Source organism: Parambassis ranga, chromosome 6 (genome assembly GCF_900634625.1).
Source record: "Parambassis ranga chromosome 6, fParRan2.1, whole genome shotgun sequence".
NCBI lineage: Eukaryota > Metazoa > Chordata > Actinopteri > Ambassidae > Parambassis > Parambassis ranga.
Genome location: NC_041027.1, coordinates 11293138 through 11313858, shown reverse-complemented (window position 1 = coordinate 11313858; position 20721 = coordinate 11293138). Strand labels below are relative to the sequence as shown.

At 43.7% G+C, this 20721-nt stretch overlaps 1 protein-coding gene across 1 annotated transcript; it reads right to left on the bottom strand.

Moving 5' to 3' along the window:
- Positions 1 to 17699: 17699 nt before the first annotated feature.
- On the bottom strand, positions 17700 to 20280 carry sox9a (SRY-box transcription factor 9a). Its single transcript, XM_028407860.1, has 3 exons — positions 19464 to 20280; positions 19002 to 19252; positions 17700 to 18850 (listed from the first exon to the last, which is right to left on the bottom strand). The coding sequence occupies exons 1-3, from the start codon at positions 19898 to 19900 to the stop codon at positions 18027 to 18029; spliced, it is 1512 nt and encodes a 503-aa protein (XP_028263661.1). The 5' UTR covers positions 19901 to 20280; the 3' UTR covers positions 17700 to 18026.
- Between the last annotated feature and the right edge of the window lie 441 nt (positions 20281 to 20721).

Below are 20721 nucleotides of genomic sequence, written 5' to 3'. Positions count from 1 at the left end.
TATGTGTAAATGATCAATACAGGCCTCAACAGGCTTGTCATACTGAGCCTGGTGACCATCATCAAAACACTGGGAGCTTTCTCACATGCACACACACACACACACACACACGCGCTGAGGGGTCATTAATCAACGTCAGACCTCCCTCCTCTCCTCCCTTCAGCCGTCCATCCCTCAACTGTCTCCATCCATCTTTCCCTGTCACTCCTCTATGCATTACTTTCACACTGTGTCCACCTGTCAAACTTTAATTGTTTGCACTCTCTTCTGAGTGAAGGACACCGTGCTGACTCACTGTTAAACTTAGATTTATCATTTCAGATTTTCAGTTTAGGGTTTGATGAAGTGTATGGAGATAATAAAGCAGACCCCCACGTTACTGCGTCCCTCGTGAAGCAACGAAGCTCAGTGTCCTCATGATTACACCACTACTGCATAATAAGAGGCCACAGGCTGAGACAGTAGCTTGGCAGTTGTGATAAATGACTCTTGTTTGATCTGACATGTTGTGAAGCCACTTGTTGTTGCCTTCATTATATGTGTATTCAGGAGAAAATCACGGGGAAATACAGGACGTCGTTCTGTCTGACAGCCTTTCCAACTGAGGTCACTCCAGCCAGCACACTGCACTCTCCATCTGTCTCCCCTGCCCCGATGATTAACAGGGTGGAGTCCATGCTTATGTAGTGCATTTCACACTAAAAGTCAAATATTATTAAGTCTAAAGGAAAATTATTAGCATTTAAGATACTGTAAAAAGAGGCCTTGTAGACAAATTTGAGGTGGTCTGTCTGAGGGACTCAACAAGTGGAAACTTTACTTTATGTGTCCTGAGAGTGAATTTACACATTTTTTTCTTTATGTTCTTAAGGGTAGAACTGAAAAAGAATTTGTTTTATGACTGCTTTATGAGATACAGTACCCGAGCTGTGCTAATAGTCAGAGCTTAGGAAGGGAAGAAAAAAAAGGAAGCCTTGTTTTGGAAGGAAGCATAACTTAAAAAAAAAAAAAAAAAAAAAAAAAAAGCAGAATGCAGTATGAGGCTTATGAAAAGGACAGGTCAGAAAACGCTGAAGTTTTTGCATATGCATATGAACATACATTTGCATCAGCTAACTGACCAAGAGAAGTTATAAAAACAATATCCGTGATCCAAGGACAGATCCTTGGGGTACACCAAAAACCTGGTGCAAAACCTATTCATAAAGATGCATGCACCATAACATTTGTTTTGTTTAAGCTTACTTAGTAGATCTGCAGGTAGCGACATGCTATTGAGAATATGATCCATGCAAGAGGTAGGTCTGAAGAGGCATATTCAGGAAATGAGGTACTTATCTAACCAACAGTTAGCTGCTATTAGCTTAAACTTGTTCGTAGTTTGAAAAAAGCAGGACCAAAGTAATATAGACTTGTTATAGACATGACTGATGTTGAGTGTTCCTTATATCTCCCTGTATTGTTAGCTGTATGTACTTACTGGCAGGTCTTGATTTTGGACCTGCCACACCTACTGTATACACATCTGTTTCTCTCTCTCACATCCTCCCATCCTCCACTCTCTCACTCTGCCTTGAAATTAAATCATGAAGTTGCCCAGCAGTGACGTGCAGAGACCCACCAACAAGACTGCCCCCACCGCGCACACATACACAATGCCAGCTGTCAATCACAATGACTAATGAGCCGTTGATTACATCACTGGCTCTCTAATGGTCAGCTAGGGACCTCAGTGTGAGGTTGGAGGGGCAGGAACAGTGACAGAGAGAGAGAGAGAGAGAGAGAGAGACTGAGAGACGTGATTGAAAGATAGAGGACAAGAAGGGAGAACGAGACAGACAAAGGCATGGTGAGACATTATTTATGTTTGGGAATAAAAGAGGAGTATAATGAGCAGGATAATGAGCCTGGGACATCCCAGTGCAACATGCAGACGAGAGATGAGAGATCCGGTTTCTGCTCAAAACCGCTGGGGGTTTCCTGACTGAGGAAGGGAGAGAGGGGGGGGAGAACTGAGAAGGGCCTCGGCATCCCAGAATTCCTCTGCCCTCCTCCTCCTTATCCTCTCATCTCCTCGCCCTTCCTCCGGTCCCTCTCTGCATGTCCTTAACGCTCCCCGGCTGAGCGGATGTTGTTTTGACAGCTGATCTGTTTCCAGTTAACGCCGTCAGCTGCTGCAAAGTATCCTCGACCTTTTTCACACTTTTTCCACATAGGTAAAGGTATAAAAAACAAAAATGAGCCTGTGATCGTGAATGAGTGGAACAGTGAGACTGCACTGTGTTATCTTCAGGAAGAAGATAATCATGTTTGAAGAGACGTTTTCATCAGTCTTTTGTTCCTCGTATAAAATCCCTGGGAGTACTTGGCAGGTAGAAGCACCTTGGAAAAATTGCCACAGAGTTATTTTCTTCTCTGTCTTCATGTGAACAGTTGCTGACTCCATATTGTTTAGATCAGCTCTAGTAGGTGTTTTCCATGCTGCTTTGTTTACACGCTGTAACCCTGGTTCTTTGAGCATATGTATGGTTTTCAGTGGGCGGCCTAAGATGTTGCAACACACAGGGAAAAAATAAAATAACAGAAAATACTCACTGTTTTTATCGATTTCCTATTTCACTGGAATAAAATCAAGAAAGAAGGAGGCCAGTGGGAGTGTACATGCTTCAGAGCACATGAACAGCAGGATGTTATTAATGAGTGAGATAAGATTGCTCCTGTATGAGCCATAAGCATCCACCCACATGGGGGCCACTGCTCCTTCAAGGTAACATCATCTCCCCGCTCCCTCTCTCTCTCTCTCTCTCTGCTTTCACCAATCCTCCATCTCTCACTTTCTCTTATTCAGCGTCACGTCCATGGCCACTGACCGATAATGTTTTTCTAATAACTTTCAATTTCTCCGCTAATACTAACGAGGGACAGATGTGATGTGAGGGAGGAAAATCTGCTGACCAAATGTTCTCGTCTGTCTTTTTTTGGCCGAGCTGTTGCTGCTGTTAAAGGAGGAAAAAAAAATACAAACAAGATATCAGCAGCTACACTCCTTATGCAAGTATCTCACAGCTGTCCCTCTGGAGATGGACTCTTCTGTGCAATTAAGAAAATAATTCCAAACATATGTGGAAAAATGGAGCGTCAGTAACGCAAGGAGATAGCAGGGACAGGGGTGGAAAGAGTTAAGGTCGCTGCTGAATTTTCTTATGCAACACCGAGCTGGAGCTAAGTGATCTGTTTGGTCACGCTGGGCTTCCTGCTGAGCTTTATTAAACGTTATATATCCAGCAAAGATCCTCTCAGCGTGTGTGTGTGTGTGTGTGTGTGTTCTTCTGCCCTGCTTCACACTCACTGATGGTCATATAGCTGCAGCAGGTATATTCTCTATGGAAGAGGATTAGGGCCACTGAGAAAGGAGTCATGACAACAAAAATGTATTCTGACTTTAATCTGACACCAATTTACTGGATTTTAATCTCAGAATTCTGAGATTAAAGTCAGAACTACAGGTACCTGTAAATTTAGTTTTATCATGACAAGTTTTAACATGGAGGTCTCCATCGCACCAATTATATTGCACCATATATCTTAACTGAGGCAGGCTTTATGCAATGATTTGCTGCACGTCTTGTTCATATGCAGAATTAATTTTGAAGTTAAAAATCCAACAAATGTTCTACTCCACTGCAGGTTTTGGATGTCTGTTGTTGAGTGCTTTATTTTCATCTAAAAAAAAAAATAATAATCACGTTTGTTTGATTTCATACGCTTCTAAACCATCATTATCAATCCATCTGTAAACAATAATTATTAATAATCATGAAGTAGTATTTGCCTTAAACTATTAAACACTGCATATCTGTCTCTGTGTATCCAACTATTTGTATCTAATTCCAGTTTAAATAAGCATTGGGTTTGTTTTGTGTGTTTTTTTTACAAATACCATCTTATGCCAAGTGGATCATTTCTCCAAAAATCAGGCTTACTCAGCACACATGCCGTCGATTTCATTTATGCCCATAATCACATAGAACACTCTCTTTAAAGGCTTACACTATAGACCTTAATAGCTCGTAGTCTATCTTGAGCAATTTGCAGCAGGCGGTGCTGCCAAAAAAAAAAAAAAAAAAAGACACAACCGCTCTCACTAACAACGTGCAGAAGAATGTAAGGCAACAAATGGAAATCAACAATGGAAAGAACAGTACAAGTCAGCTGAGTCAGCGGGACAGTGGGGGCATCAGCTGGAGGAATTGTTTGGGCAAAATGTATCTCGCTCTCACATGTTATTTATGATGATGATGATGATGAATGGAAAATTACCTAAAGGATGTTTTACATGATTGCTGTGCGGAAATAGCTGTGTTTTGTATTGGAGTTACAGAATTGATCAATTAATCTGGTTCAAGCAGCAAATGCAACGTCTGGTTACCATGGTGATGAGTCCTGCCCTCACTGGACTATATATTCCTATTCTTATATTGAGCTGGGAGTTACAAATACGTACAAAAAAACATAATAACCTTGCCACCACTAGTCTATTAGCTTAGCTTAGCTTAGCATGTATAAGAACAGGGGAGTGGATGCTTGCTAATGTTGTTTGATCTGTCTCCTCACAGGTGTGTTGGAGGATGTTAATGGCACTTCCTGTAGGGGGCAGTAATGCAAGAGTTGTTAAAGCTGCAGTAAAGAAGAAGACAGCACACCTGGCCTGAGTAAGTGATGTCACATGGTGCATGCTAATGCTCAGTGTGATGCATCCAAAGCTCCTTTCAGTCAATATTTCAATTGATGTTACTGTGGAAATCATCACACACAACTCAAAGTCGACCAATCAGGTAAGACTTTGTTTTTTTCTTATCGTGTTTGCAAGCAGACGGAACAGTGATTTTCTGCATGTTTGATGGTCTCAAATCACCATTTTGTTTTTTTTTTTGCTCCCTGTGCAAACATAACTCACTCATAACAGGCTCGGCTGCTATTACTATTATTTTCATAGTGCAGTCTCACATTTCTAAGCTTTGTAATATTGTTAGATGATGCAATATGAAGAAAGACCACCACAGGAATGTTTTTTCAATCAGGTATGTCTGAAGCATCTGCTAGCATAAACACTTCTCAGTGTGTGTTGGTCCCTCTCTCCCACACCATGACTTGAATTTCACAGCTGTAGGACCTCATCCCTCTACTGCTTTGGCAAACCTTTCCTTCTCTTCCTCCTCTTCATCCCTCGCTTACATCCCACTCCTCCATTTGTCTACCCTGAGTTGTTGTGTCTGCTTTGCTGCTGCGTTCTGTGATAAGCATTTGTGTTTTCTCTAAGCCACAATCTCCCCAGTGCAATGTCCTAGTCGTGAAAATGTGGCCTAGCAGTCAGGCTGCAGGAATGCTCCTTTTTCTTTTTTTCCCCCCAGACAGCCTATCAATTACCATGATGGAAAGTTATGATGATGCCTTTTTACTGCATCTGTAGAACTAACTTTAGAAATCACACACTGTGCTTGTTCTGGACCAATGTCCAAAAGAAAATATGATCACTCCTCTGGATTTTGTGAATAATATATTGCCTTATATCACATCACAATGTGTTTGGGGATGAAAGGTGCAAACATAATCCAGGAGAGGTTAAGTCCATCAGCTTTTAGCTTCTTGGATTTTTTTTCTTACTCCACTCCAAGCTGCTGTGTTTTGTGTCTGTGCTCATAATCTTAGCTTGTCTTAACATCTGGAGGTGTGGAATTCAGAAGATTTAATCTGCAGGGAGTCTAACAAAAGGTGTTATCCCCTTGCATGATGGGAGTTGTAGGATAGAGTTGTTTCTGCATCCATGCAGTAAAGAAGTGAACCCAGGTGGATGTATGTGATGCATGTTTTGCATCAATCTTGAGTAAAGATATGTACATGCTAATCTGCAGTCTTCTCCTAAAGCAGAGTCAGCCTGGCCTTACTTTGGCCAAGCAAGCATTGCATCAGAATTGTGGCATTCCAACCTCATCCCATATGGCTGCTTAGTCAGGGTGTGGGAGAGTTACATTTGGAGTGTCCCGTAAACATAAAACATGAGTCGCTCCTTTATTTTCAGGCAGCATATCATCTTCTAGAAGGCGTCGTATCCATGGTAACCATGACTTTCTTCTGGTGTCCTGTAAACTTTTCCATTACAGGTTGTGTATTTGAACTAAATTTCGGATTTTTGGATGGAGGTATTTTCAGGGCATGTCTTGTTCGGCGTTCTTTGGTTCTTAATACAAAGTTAAAACAATCCCTTTATCCCACAGGACTGCATGCAAGTCTGCTTAAACACTGTTTTGCCGTCTCTTACTCTTTAAACAAACGGCAACATCTACACAGTTTGGCCTTAAAGTGGAGAAAAAGCTACAAATGATCCAGAGGTGTATTAAATTGCTGAACTGATTGCCGTCTTACTCTTTCCATTTTTCAGGGAAACTGTTTACAAAATCAATTTCCCCTCCAATACTCAGCACTCATGTTTGTCTCAGCAACAACTTGCTTCCATACTTGCTGTTTTTCAGGAATGTTTTCTGCAGATGATCTGGCCGTGTACCAAGTTCTACAAGTCTCAGAAAACCTGTGTGTGTGTCTGTGTGTGTGTGTGAGCTCTGCAGGGTGATCCCCTGCTGTAAATCATGACATTGTGACTTGTGATAAGCCTGCTTTGTGGAGGGCTGGGGGTGAGATAAAGCTGTGAGGTTTGACTGCTCTGTGTGTGTGTGTGATGGATAGAAAACCACTGAGTGCTGCCAGACACCGCTGGTGACATCATAAGGGTTATCTCCCCATCCGACAGGCGTGCATATGCCCCGAAGGCATGAAAAGAAAAGATTTATACAGAAAAAACACACAGCCTCTTTCCCTCTTTCTTGTTAGCGCCTGACTCATCAGCTGTCATCTACCAAGCTCGTAGTTTTGATATGATAACTGCTGAATGGGTGGCAAATGTATGCGAGTGTCCTGTGATGTACAGTAAGTGTTATTATCAGGGGTCACTGCAAATCTGAGTCCAAGGTCAGCTGCAGCTTGTATCTGTGCAATATCTCTTTAAAGATGATTCACTACAGGCTGCATGATCCTGTTCACCCACAGGTTGTGTGTGCAGTATGGAAGACTGTGGAATTTGATTTTGTGAGTGGAAAAAAGAAAAGAATGCAACAATATCGGCTTGTCCTGACTGTTTAACCAGCTCTTTGTTGAAAATATATAATTCATTATACTGCATCGGTTGGATGCACATGCTCCAAGATTGGTCCTTTTTTGTGTGTAACATAGTACAACCTTAACCACCAGTCTACAGTGACCGTCCGAGAAGCAGTTCACTTTTAAGCACTTCCTGTTCTACTGGACTTAATCTTAAAGTGTCCAGATTATGTGGTAATCTGCATTTCAAACGAATAGGAGCTTCTTTGCTCGTCCGTGTTTCGTGCTTTTCCACTTGTCAGATGTACAAATTGGGAGTGATGTGTGATGTGTCACTTTGAAAATCCACTGCAGTCTCTAAGGGGTCTGACTTCTTGATCTGCTCGGTGATGTAGCATGCGGACATCGTGCAATTACAGCTGTCTGACTAAACAGGAGTGTGTGTGAAAAGGGTTAATCATTTAGTCGCCTAAATGCCTCAATTGGTGCGTCTCATTGCATTGCGCATAAGGACAATGGTAATTTAGGCCGCTGCTTAACTTGTGTGCATATTAAGTTTATCAGTATACACAGTGAGCAACTGTCTATGTGCACAGTGTCGGTTTGAAAACTTGAAGGAGAAGGCTAAAAATGTTTTTGGAAAGTCATCCTGCAAAAGTGTTCATTTAACACACAGTGTGTGTGTGTGTGTGTTTACTTTCTGGTGCAGAACAGCTGGCCTTCTCCCTCTCCTGTTTTTGCACTAGGTGGCTCGCAGAACAGACTCTCCCCTCCCTCACCTCACCTCCTCTACATCTGGTCGCGTCGTGTCAAAAACCTCCCAGCTCGGCCGACAGATAAGCCTCAGTGATGGATCCTCAGTGTCACCATCTGAGCCTCCGCCTATCTATTAACCCGCAGCCGCCGTTTCATGTGGTGGCTCTGTGCATGTGTGTGTGAGCTGGTTTTTCTGTGTGCATGTGGAGGATGGTTCACACATTGGGTTGGTGTGTGTGTTTGAGGTGAGTGGGTGTTTTGAGGAGCTGTGACGGGAAAGGGAAATTATTAGTGGGAGTAGAAACGGCAGAGATAAAGGAAGATAGAGACAGATGGAGGAAGGTGGAGCTTACAGATAAAAATAACAAGACAGCAGGAGACATATAAGACAACAACAACATTTCCTTGTAAATATACTTATAGATTAAATACATTAAATGTCCAGAAGTAACGACCAACTGACTGGAAATGGAAGTTTGGAGATTGATTAGAATTCCTCCAGCAGCAAGTGGAGCTGAGGTGGAGGTTTGGGCTTGGCCTCTGGACATCTCTCATTGCAGGTGTACCTGGGACATCCATCTAGGCAAAGATCACAAGGTCAACCAAGGACCCACTGGAGGGTTTCTCCCAGGCGGCCTTGGAGCCCCACGTGCTACAGTACGAGCCCCCTGCCCTCCACCTCTCTCCTTCTCTTTATATAAGCTGCTGCTGTAGTCCTGGAGGAGTCCTCTCTGCTGTCCACTTTAATTTTTCCATCAGGGAAATGTTTCATCTGCTGTGAAGTAACTCATAGGGATTTATCAGCACTGGCCAGTTGTCAAGGTCCCTTGAAGCTCATAAACCACGACATAATAGTAAGCCCTTCCTCCCCAATTTACAGACCGCTAGAAAGATTCAAGACCCCTGGTGGAACACTCAAGACCCCCATAAAGCCCACTGACCGGTTGGGATGTGGAGGTTAGCAGGCATATGATCAAGGGGAACGACACTGGTTGGAATCCAACACAGCTTTTGGAAATCTAGGATATGAAAATAGATGAAAAATTTCCTATGGATGCACTTTGCATGTACTGTCAGACTGTGAGCAAGGCATTTAATCCCTCACCTGCATTAAAGCCCCTCTGTGTATTATAAGAGGAGACTGATTTAACAGCTGTGAATGATATTTGCATGTACGTACACAGTATCTGTCTGACATGTAGCAGGGGAAGGTTACAAATGCATGTAATACAAGTTTGTACTCATGCAGCTGTCCAGCTGTCAGTCCATTTATCCTACTGTCCCACAAGCATCAATCAAGAATTATTAGCAAAATATTTTTGAGTTATAAAGTGTTGCTTTGTGTTCCCAGCAACTCTTATTGTCTTTTGGTTACCTTTAAACAATAAAGGAACCTAAATGTTAGGTTTACTCATTGACAGTAAAAACTATGAACAGAGCTTCCGTGACGTCACCCGTTTGTTTATGAAGAGCCATTTTGAGGCTCGGTGGGAGGCTCCGGGACGTGCTCACCGCCACCATGTTGGCAGCGTCACGTCCACCAAAACTCCAAATGTGGACAAAGAGGGGGAGCACGAGTGGAGTTTAGGGGGGCAGGCGATCGTGGAAGCAGGAAACTCGTGCTGTGATACGGCAACCGCCTGTCGCTCAAGTGGCAACGCCCCTAATTATGCATAATTTTAATTCCGAATATAATTAAAACGAGTGAGTTGTAAAAAAATTCATCCCCCGTACAATTGACACTAGAAGAGAACCTATCATTTAGACCAGAATGTTTTTTTGTACCAGGCTGTAAACATGTTTATTTCTGCTGTGAAGTCGGCCATTTTAACATGGGAGTCTATGGGAAATGACTCTGCTGCAAACGAGTCGTCGAATACTACATTAGTTGTTTGCATTTTGCCCTCGAGTACTCGAATAATTGCAGCCCTACAATGATGGAGTACTTTTATTTGTATATATCAAGCTTGTATATATCAAGCTTTCCATCTACTTAAGATGGTAAAAGACATAAAATATATGTATATGTATATATATGTATATATATATGTGTATATATATATATATATATATATATATATATATATATATATATATATATATATATATATATATATATATATATACATATACATATACATATATATATATATATATATATATATTTTATGTCTTTTACCATCTTAAGTAGATGGAAAGCTTGATTCCATTTAGAAAGCCCAGTCCCACCTCGTCACACACCAACATATTTTGATTGCACTGAACAAGAGCAGCTTCCCACTTGTAGCTTGTCCGTTCACAGATGCCCGTTTCCATGGGAGACCTGGGACACTGTGCTCCAGCCTCCAGCTGTGTTTCAGTGCAGTAAAAACTTCCAGGCTGTTTTTTTTTCCACATTGATGTACAGTTTCCGCCGTGATCAGAAGAAGTAGCTTTTTGGGAGGGTCAGGAGGTTTGTTAAGAGAGGTCAGTCACTGTGAACAAACACACACACACACACACACACAGGGGGCTGTGCTGGGTACACAAAGAAAGGAAATAGAGTGGGCACACAGGGGCACTGCGCACAAAACACGCTCAATCTATACATGCTATATAGGTGTCTATTTATTCGTATTTGTGTGCTTTTAACTACCAGTAGTATTGGCAGGTTTGGACCACAGTAGGTCAGAGTTGTGCAGTAAAAGCAGCCCTGGAGTGCAGTAAATCCAGCTCTTGCGCTACATATATTTTTTTTTTTTGCCTCTCGGCTAAATTAGCAAAAACAATGCAGCTCTGCGTTGTTTTTAATAATGAGATGATTTTCAGAGCGGTTGTGTTTCTCATTTTCCCATGTTGCTGGATGGCAGCAGGAACGCAATTAAAGTCATTGTTTCATTAGGGCATGTTGCCTGTGGAATGAAAAACCACCACAACACAGCTTTCTCAAGTACACACAAATTTTCCTGGTCGACACACACAAAAGAGAAATCCCTCCCCATAAAAAATTAGAACCCAATCAAGATTTTCCTTAGAGCTCGGTCAACACTCGTTCCCACATACATTTCTTCACCCATTCCTCTGTTTATGCTTGCATATATTTTCCAGAGTTGTTAGTCGACATATCCTCTTCCTCCCTCTTTTTGTCTTCCTCCATCTGTCTGTTTTTCTCCTCCCCGTGTCTCTATCACAGGCTGTAACCCTCGTTTAGTCTTTGTGCAGTGTTTTGCATTTGAAAAGACCACCCATGGGTTCAGGAGGGGGCAGATTCTCGGAGAGGAATTGGTTTAGAATATTAATTGCTTTGTCTTCTTTTTTTTTTTCTTTGCTTTTTTTTCCTGGGAAAACTGCCCACATTAACACCGCCTGCCACTTTCATTCTAAGCCCCCAGTTCTGCATAGACAAAAACTGCTGTTTATGCAAGCAACAGTGGAATCAGGCTCCAGGTTTGCACAGACTTGGATATTTGTTACTGTTGAGGAGTTTTGAGAAACTTTTTTTGATTTCATTTAGTTGAGCCCTGAACCACTTGATGATTATCTATTGTAAAACATGGTTCTGTTCAAGAAAAGGGGTTCAGAAAATTGCAGTGCGTCTGTGGTTTCCAGAATGAGAGCTGAACAGGCACCAAGCTCATGTCTGTCTACCTTCGGGTTAGACAGGGCATGGAATATATTGCTAGATGCTGAAGGGAGCTTGTTATTTCACCACCAAAGGGGTATGTTTGCTATATTTTGGCACCTTAAAGTTAGAAGAATGGGTTAGCACGGACGCAACAGTGATTTTATATGTGAGGAGACTGTGCTGATGGAGGATGGAGGAGAAGAGTAGTCGGTGCTTTGGCAGTTGTGGAGAGTTCAATGACCGAAGCTAGGATTGATTGCTACCAATGAAGTTATTGAGGCAGCTTCCTAGAATGACAAGACTCCCACAGGTCCACGCCAGGGTCCCCTTATATGTCCTTGTCTGGCCCTTGGACAGAATCACAAGTTTGTGAATGCAGGCCTAGCTTGTAACACCATGAAGACGTATATGTGGAAACCAGTTGCAATATGGTGACACCCTGCAATTGGCTGAATGGGTCAGAAAAGAATGAGGGAGACTCCCAGTAGCTGGAAGCTGGCTCTCAGCCGCCTGGCAGCTGAAGGGCATCCGGTCTGGGGCAGAAGTTTTCAGTGGCTGTAGCTGTGGGGGAGCATGGAGAACAGGCATGGAGGATTTATTTCTTGTTGCATTCACAGGAACTTCTTTTGTGGCCTCCTGCTTCATGTGTAATATTGCTGCCACAGTCCGACACTGAAAGAACACGATGGAATGGATCATCCTTGATGGATGTATTTTGAAGAATGTTGAATGAGAAAATCAAGCTATCATCCCCAAAATGATCTGATTCACATTCCTTCTTATATTGGCTGTCACTCCGCCCTTTACCACACCACGTTACTGCATCCGCAGTGACCTCAGAGACTGATGAGATAAACATTTCTTCCCCCCCGGTCCCTCCCTGGACCAAACCAAACCCAGGAGTCTGTCATGCTCTGTCTTTCAAACCTCACACTATTCCAACAATGGTGTGCTCCTTAATTGTCAGCCGTATCAAGCCAATAAACCGTACGACCCGTTTGGAAGGGTATCGGATGATAATCAGTGCGGCAGCCTACGGTTAGCGCTGCCACTCAGGCTCTCTGACGTCACAGCAACATGCCTCCATGATTAGTTCTGGTTCAGTTCCGGCTGACCTGCATTGTCACCCGTGATCAGCATCCTACAAATGCCTGTAATGGGACAAACATTGTTCATTAAGAGTTGTTCTAAATTAGAGCTATGTGTTCTGACACAGGGGGGGGATGCAGTTAGAGGCCGGAGTTGCCGTCCTGTCTGGAGCCTGAAACACAGGAATCTCTAAACATGAGTCTGATCATATTTTTTAAAGGGTTGATTCACACAAAACCATTTTTTAAAAGTTTCTTTACTGATGGTTGATTGATAGCAATTACCAACCAGCCATGTGACTTTGTCTCAGGTCTAACTAACCAGAATAAGTGAACACGTCATCTCACATATGCAATCTCATGTTTATTCTTTTGGGCAGAACTGGATTCAATAAATGTAGGATTTCTGTGAACCCCTTGCTTTTTATTAATTTAGTTTTCCCAACAAGTGAAGACATTGTTATTAATCATTGTGGCACAGATTGGAGCTCTCTCACCACTTTCTCCTTATTGATCGTGTCGCTCAGCAGGCGCTCATGCCTCTCATGTGACGTGACTCCTCTGCTTGGCTGTCTGCTGTGGAAAAACATCCATGTGAAACATGTCATCTGTCCGGTGCTTGTTACTACCATTTCCCCTGACATGCGAGCGCTTCAGAGACTGATGGCTTTTTCAGATGGGACGATGCTGCCGCAGTCAGTCCACTCTCCAGTTTTGATACCCTGCCATCTGTCTGTCTCACAAGTGTTTACTCTGTTACACTTCCTCTCTCTTCATTACTTGAATATCAGAAGGGTTGTATTCCTCACTGTACACTCTCAGCCATGACACACCTACATACATCTTATTTGTCTCATTAGTAGCCCGTCTCTCTGTGTCATGGTCATAGGAAAATATATGTTTCTGAGAATTCCTGTTAGTTTAGTTGGCTGCTGTTTGTCCAGAGTGCAATGACGCAACACATAATAGTACCAAGAGAAATGTGGAAACGGCTGCCAGTCTTGTCATGGTGTAAGTGTTGGCGTACCATAGCTGTCGCCACCACTGTCCACTCGTAATATACAATTTTCGGGTTGGTAGCCTCTCTGTGAGGTGCTGGCTTCAGGCTCTGTCTTCAGTCTTTGTCTGATCACAGCATTAGAGCCTGTGCCACGATTGTGCCCAGTAAGGAAAACACAAGGACAGGTCATCATCCACCTGTCACATTGAAGCAAGCGAATTTAAAATATTTAAAATTCACGCCAATATAGACCAAAACAGTTTTGTACCAGGTTGTAAACCTGAATGTGAAGTTGGGCATTTTAACATGGAGGTCTATTGGGACTGACTGTCTTTTGAAGCTTGCCCCCTAGAGGCTACCAGGGGAACTGCAGTTGTTGGCACTCCTGCAAAGGCTTTATTTGTTAAGGATACAAAGCCAGCAAGTCCACTACTGTCATGTGATCACTTTAAGCTGATATTTAAAATTTGTGCTACATGACTAGGTGGTAGGAAAACACCCACAATGCACTTGTTGACCTCTTTCACTCTACTACAAACAGGTTTAACAGGGAGGCTCAGCTCTGTACATTATTACTAACACACTGTCATTAACCAAGCAGCAGCTTCCATGGCTGAGAAATGAAGCACATGTAAATAACCAGAACCTGCAGTTCCTCTAATGGCCACTTGAGGGCGGCTTCAAAAGTGAGTCCTTTCCCATACCATATACCCAACCATACAGTTTATATCTTGTGTTCCCTTTGACCATGTGGTGCTAAAATAATTTAATAATAATTTTTACGTGACAACTGAAATCAATCCTAATGTAACAGGAGATGCAGGATGTTACAGTGAGTTAAGCACAATCAGTGAAACAATGGCACATTTTTAGGTCAGACAAGTTGGGGACACAAGCTGCCATCGAGGTATTTCTCTGTTGATGCTCATTGTGACAGATTGATGCTTTTTCCGTGTTCTTTCTGGCACTGTAATGTATCCTCTTTCACCTCCAGCAGTGGCATTTTCTTTTTTTAATGTCAAGTGACATTTGCTTGTGTTGATCTGCTTCAACTGGCTTTAGTTATTCAATCTGTGCTTTTACTATCCAGCGGGCTTAACAGATGAAAACCGGTTTATAATAAGGGGGAAAAAAAGAAAAAGTAATGTGTCATGATGGTGGAGCTGCGAGGCCGCAGTCCATCAGCAGTCATGCGGTACAAAGTGAGTCTTGGCTTGTTGTCTGTCTCAGCCGTCGGGCTCGTCAAACCTCCATAAATGGAGTGTTCATGAGCCGCCTCCAACGAGTATAAAAACATTGTGTCGCCTGACACATAATCCACATCATAGGAACATGGTGTTTGGTCCCCTGACGGTGTGACATCACTCAGTGTTTCCCTTCCTTGACCTTTGCCTGATGCCAACTCTGAGGACCTGAGGGGAGGAGGACTCTGCTGTAACAGCAGCTCGTGCCCACTTAGATATTCAATATCTAACATTTCATAAAACTAATAAGAAACAAATGAGGCCAGCACGTGGGCTTTTATGGCTGTTGTTGCTTTTTTTTACTCGTTAATTAGTTGTGATAGTTCGGGTTATGTAACGGATGCTTTGCTTGAAGGGACACCAGGAACAAATCCACAGCTTTGTAACGAGCTGATTGTTAAATGTTCAGAAGTTTCCCGACATTCAGCTGCACTATTGTTGAGCAGACCTCTCTCCGCGGTGTCACGCAAGGCCCGAGGATCAGAGGGCTGAAGCGTTCAATAACTATTAAATGGTTTTTCATCCAAGAACATCACACACAGTGTACTCTAATGTAAAGTCAGTTTAACTCAAAATCATACATGTGCTTTAGACTGCACTCGGTAGGGGGAATCTACTGTTAAGAAAACGGGCTAATTGGTTTGTTTGCTGACAAAGATGAATTCCACTCTTTATGGCTGAACACACAAGCATGTAGCTGTAGCCTAGCAGCCAGATAGCATAGCATAGCATAGCAAGGCTAGAGAAAGGGATAAGAGTCCAGCTCTATCCAAAGCAGCCGTGTCACAGGCAGCTGACGAATGTGTTCCCTGCAGAGAAAAACACCTGTTCCAAGCAGGTTTTACAAGAGGTCGCCTGACACAAATCACTTTGTCACTGTTCACCTAATTATGTGAGTTTATTGCTAATATGTTCTACTAATGCAGGGCTGGAAGCAAAGGTTGTTTCCATCGTGTTTATGCGTAGTACTCATGCTGCAATTTGTTGCCGTTTTCTGTTGACTGACGCACCCTAAATGCCACATTGTCCTGCTCGTTACTGGATACAGTCTATCAGCAGAAGAAATGAGCAGGCGGCGGGTCATGGTACAAGCTTTCTAGTACAAAGCTGATATTTATTGATCGCCGATGGCACTGGCTTGGATTAAGTTGTATGTTTATGTAATTACGTCAATATCCAATCAGGTTTTGTATACAAACAAAATGTCAGCTTTCGTGTTTTCAGCTTGACCGTCAGCTGCGGTGTTAACGGGCTGTACGATGCTAAAGAACCTGAGAAGGAGCTGGGAGCTCTTTTTCCACAGGAAAACGGCCATACGCATGGAGAGCAAAAAGCCTGAAATAGAAGTCCGTGTCATGAGTCCTGCCGTGCATGAATCTCCAAACCCCCCCCCCTACCAGGATTCTATCTAAGCTGGACCCGGCAGGGCCCGCTTTCAATTCAGAATATTTTCAGCACTTTTACCACACTCGCGATATTGAGTGCCCCTCTCCAGGTCCCCCCCAAAGCCTCACACAACCCCCTGCTGTTACCAGCTGACAGGGAGGAGAGGGGAGGGAGAAAATAAAAGCAGAGGGGGGAAAAAAACAAGGCTTCTGGGAAAACAAACACTGGTGCTACTTCTTGGCACTCTTCATTTAACCCTTTCACTCACTCTGGCATATGGAAAACAAGCGTTTAATGTCCTTTTTTCACAATATATCTAATGCTTTGCTCCTACATGGATAAATGACAAACGACTTTTTTTTTTAATAGCATTTTCATTTTTTTTATTGCAAATACATATACAAAAAGATTCTTTAAAGACAGTACAAATACATGGCGAGATCGCAGGAGAAAAAAAAAACAAAATATTCAAAACATCAGATCTTTGATACTGAGAGAAAAGGGGAAATGCAAAGCAGAAAAGATGGATGACCCCGTGGGCGATCGCACAAATTAACAAAAAAAAATGCAACTGTACCATTTTCCAGTTCTTTCAGCCATAGTTTAAAGTCAAAGAAAATTCACAAATAACAAATAATCCATACACATTTGTTAGATACTCCCCCTGACCCTCAGAAAAAAGGCAAATACATACTTAAAATAGACATTTAGATAAGATAAATAACCAAAAAAAAGACGATTACAGCATGTACCATTTTGTCTAAGTACCTCCTGGGCTGAGAAATTTTTTTTTTAAAAAAAAGAGGGGGGTTTATATGCTGTCTACATTACAAAGAGGACAATTCATTAGTTATAAGAATAGTATGCAAAATAATTACTTTGAAATAAAGTTAACGCTAATAAATAAATAAAATGTTAAAACTGGATTTGAACTGGCGGGAGGGGGGAAGCTTGGTGGGTGGGGAGGGGGTGGAAAGGAGGAGGAGGAGTGGGAGGAGGAGGGGGGGAAGACCCCAAAGAGGTCAAAGGTGACTTCCTGTAGCTGTCAAACACACGCTGTTGGACGGTAAGTGTAATCTCAGCTGTGGCCGTCGCACACACAAACACACACACGTAAAGAAAAAAAAAACAAAAAGTTTGGGAAACTGTAGAATCCAAGGCACGGATGGTGGAAAAGAGGCTGCAGTCCCCCTGCCCCCCCATAAAGACGGCACAGCGTTGTGAAACTATTGCCTAATAGTGCTCTTTTTTTTTCCATTGATCATGATGCAACGGCTTAAATACAAACCATATTTGATGAATGACAGAAGAAGGAAAAAAAAAAGAACAGTAAACCCTAATAGAACCAGAATCTGCACTACCGCAAGTGGTTAGCTGCTGAACTGGGTAAAATGTAAAGCTCGTTTTGTATCTACAGGACAAAAAAAAAAACAACTAATAAAAAGTTATCCAACCCCCACCCGCCCCCACCCCATGCCCCCATGGGTTACAAACTGCCAGCATATGAAGAAAAAGAAACATACACAGTACCTACTGAAATATCAACAATCAATAAGTCCTCACAGAGGATTTTCTTAAGTCTTTTCATCTCTCTAAAAATATATATATAGTTTCTATCATGATACAATAGCAAGGCACTACGTGAGCCAATCACAAGTCCAGCTCTCCTCTTCTTTGAATTCAAGTGTCTGACTCAGGGGGAGAACTCTCCCTGGAGTAAAGTGTTTCGGGGTGTCTGTCTCTGTGTGTGTGTTGCTGTACATGTCTGGTCTCTCAGTCTGCCAGGCGGTGGCGGCTCAGGGTCTGGTGAGCTGGGTGTAAACCGGAGCCTGCTCCCAGTGCTGCGGGCTGCTCTGTGGGATGGAGGGCACCCCCGTGTTGTCAGCTATGGGCGTGTACATGGGCCTCTGGCTGGGGTTGCTCATGTAGCTGAAAGTCGAGTAGAGCCCCGAGCCTTGCCCCGCCCCCGCATGGCTGTAGTAGGAGGCAGCGGCAGTGCCTCCCCCCTGGTGGTCGGAGTAGTCGTACTGCTGCGCCCTGGAGATGGCCGGGTAGGAGGAGGAGGGGCTGTAGTGCTGCAGGTTGAAGGGGCTGTAGGTGACATGCTGTGGGGAGCCCTGCTGCTCGCTGTAGTGGCTCGGGCTCAGCTGCTCCGTCTTGATCTGGGTCCTGTGCTGGGCCTGAGCCACTTCTGAGCCGCCGCTGCTCCCCAGGGTGGTCAGGGTATGCTGCTGCTGCTGCTGCTGCTGTCCCTGCTGGTTCTGGCTTTTGGCCATCCAGGCTGCTGCACCTCCTGCCTGAGGGCTTACTGGAGCGCCGCTGCTGATGCTGTAGCTGCCGGTGTAGCTGACTGGAGTGGCGTTGCCAGGGCCGCTGGCAGAGCCCGGGTGGCCGTTAGGCGGGAGGTACTGGTCGAACTCGTTGACATCAAAGGTTTCAATGTGGGAGATGACATCGCTGCTCAGCTCACCGATGTCCACGTCGCGGAAGTCGATGTTGAGCTGGCGTCCACTGGGGCCATCAGGCAGAGAGCGGAGGCCCACTTCACGCTTTAGGTCCATCTTGCCTGAGCTGACATCAGTCTTTGGGGTGGTGGGAGGTGTGGGGGGTCCCTGGGAGCCTGGAAGTCATACAATGAAACTAATGAGGTCTTGCCTAAAAATTGATGTATTATTTGGTTTTAACTTTTATGCAAAGATAAAAACTTAGTTAACCTTTGAATAATACTCAAAGAAAAATAGGACACATTGAAAAACTTTCTCTCTTCTCACCTGAGTGCTCACCCGGTGAGTGCACCTCTCCCATGCTGGACGCCGGAGAGTCCGCCTGCTGGAGAGCTTTGAAGATGGCATTAGGGGAAATGTGCGTCTGCTCGCTGCCGTCCTCTGACTCGCTCTGTCCGTTTTTCACTGACTTCCTACGCCGGGGCTGGTATTTGTAGTCCGGGTGATCCTTCTTGTGCTGCACACGGAGCCGTTCAGCCTCCTCCACAAATGGTCGCTTCTCAACTTCATTGAGCAGTCTGCGCGTAAAAAAAAGGATCATCAGTGCACTTTTTCTGCAGTTTTATCTATGTTAATGGCGCGTAAACAAAACGTAATTAATAACACATTAAAATAAAATATGTTTGGCAAAAACTCAAGTGCAACAACCCCAGTAGTAAACTTTAAACTTTTACACGGTGCACGTTAAATCTGTGCGTAAAAGCTGGAGTACAGAACATCGACACTTACCTCCAGAGTTTCCCAAGAGTTTTGCTGAGTTCCGCGTTATGAAGGTGCGGGTACTGATCCGCCAGCTTCCTCCGAGCAGCCTGCGCCCACACCATGAAGGCATTCATCGGTCTCTTAACGTGAGGCTTGTTCTTAGAAGATCCGTTAACGCGCACCGGCATTGGTACAAGGGTCCAGTCGTAACCCTTGAGCACCTGAGACACAGCCTCGCGGATGCATGCGGGAAATTTATCCTCCTCGTCCTTCTTGAAGTCGCCCAGGGTTCCGTCCGCTCTGAGCAGCCCGTTCTCTGACGGCCGGGTGTTCTCGGTGTCGGAGCCCGACCCAGATGGGCACGGGGAGCCCGCGGAGTCCTCGGACATGCTCGGGCTCGGGGCATCAGAGAGACACTTGTCTTGTTCCTCCGTCATCTTCAGGTAGGGGTCGAGGAGATTCATACGAAAACCTGTTTGGTGCCAAATTACGCGTGAAATGGGGTAGTTAATTCTGCTTTCTCGCGAGAAGGGAAAACCTCTAAACTGACTTTTACCTTGCCAGAAAGCGTTTGATCAAAATCTTTAAACTGTGGAAAAATGCGCAAAAAAACAAAAACGGATTGTCTCTTGCTCTCCTATGTCGTGCGTAAAACCGATTTGGAGAGCGAGTATCTTTACGCACAGGTTTCTGACAGACTCCGTGGATCAGCGTGTTTTCTGCAAACGGATCCGCACTTGGAAGTGCAAAAAGCAAAGCCAGCTGGTAGGAGTTTCTTTTCAACTCTGTGGAATGAAACGATGCAGAGCTCCTTTTTCTGGTCCCCGAGTACAATCCCCAAGAACGCTTGTGTGCTTTGAACTGCAAACGTGTTGCATGCAGGCTTTATAGCAGCTTACCATTCGGAGGGGAAAGCCCAAATCTGATTGGCTGTCTGTGTGTGACGCTAAAGTAAAGGAATCTGATCCCATTTTTTCCCCTTCTTCTAACCAGCTCAGAGAGCACATACATTTCCTTGACACACACACACACACACACACACACACACACACACACACACACACACACACACACACACACACACACATATGCACAGCTTCTATATGCTGTGTGTAATTCTGCAAGATTTTCCTAAAGATATTTTTAAGGCTGTATAGGGGAAATAATGATTTTAAACATATGGAATATTTATTTATGTACTATAATTGACTCAAAGTGACAGATTTTCTATAAAAGGAAACTACTAAAAGTAACAAACTTATTGCAAAAATGACATGGCAACTAA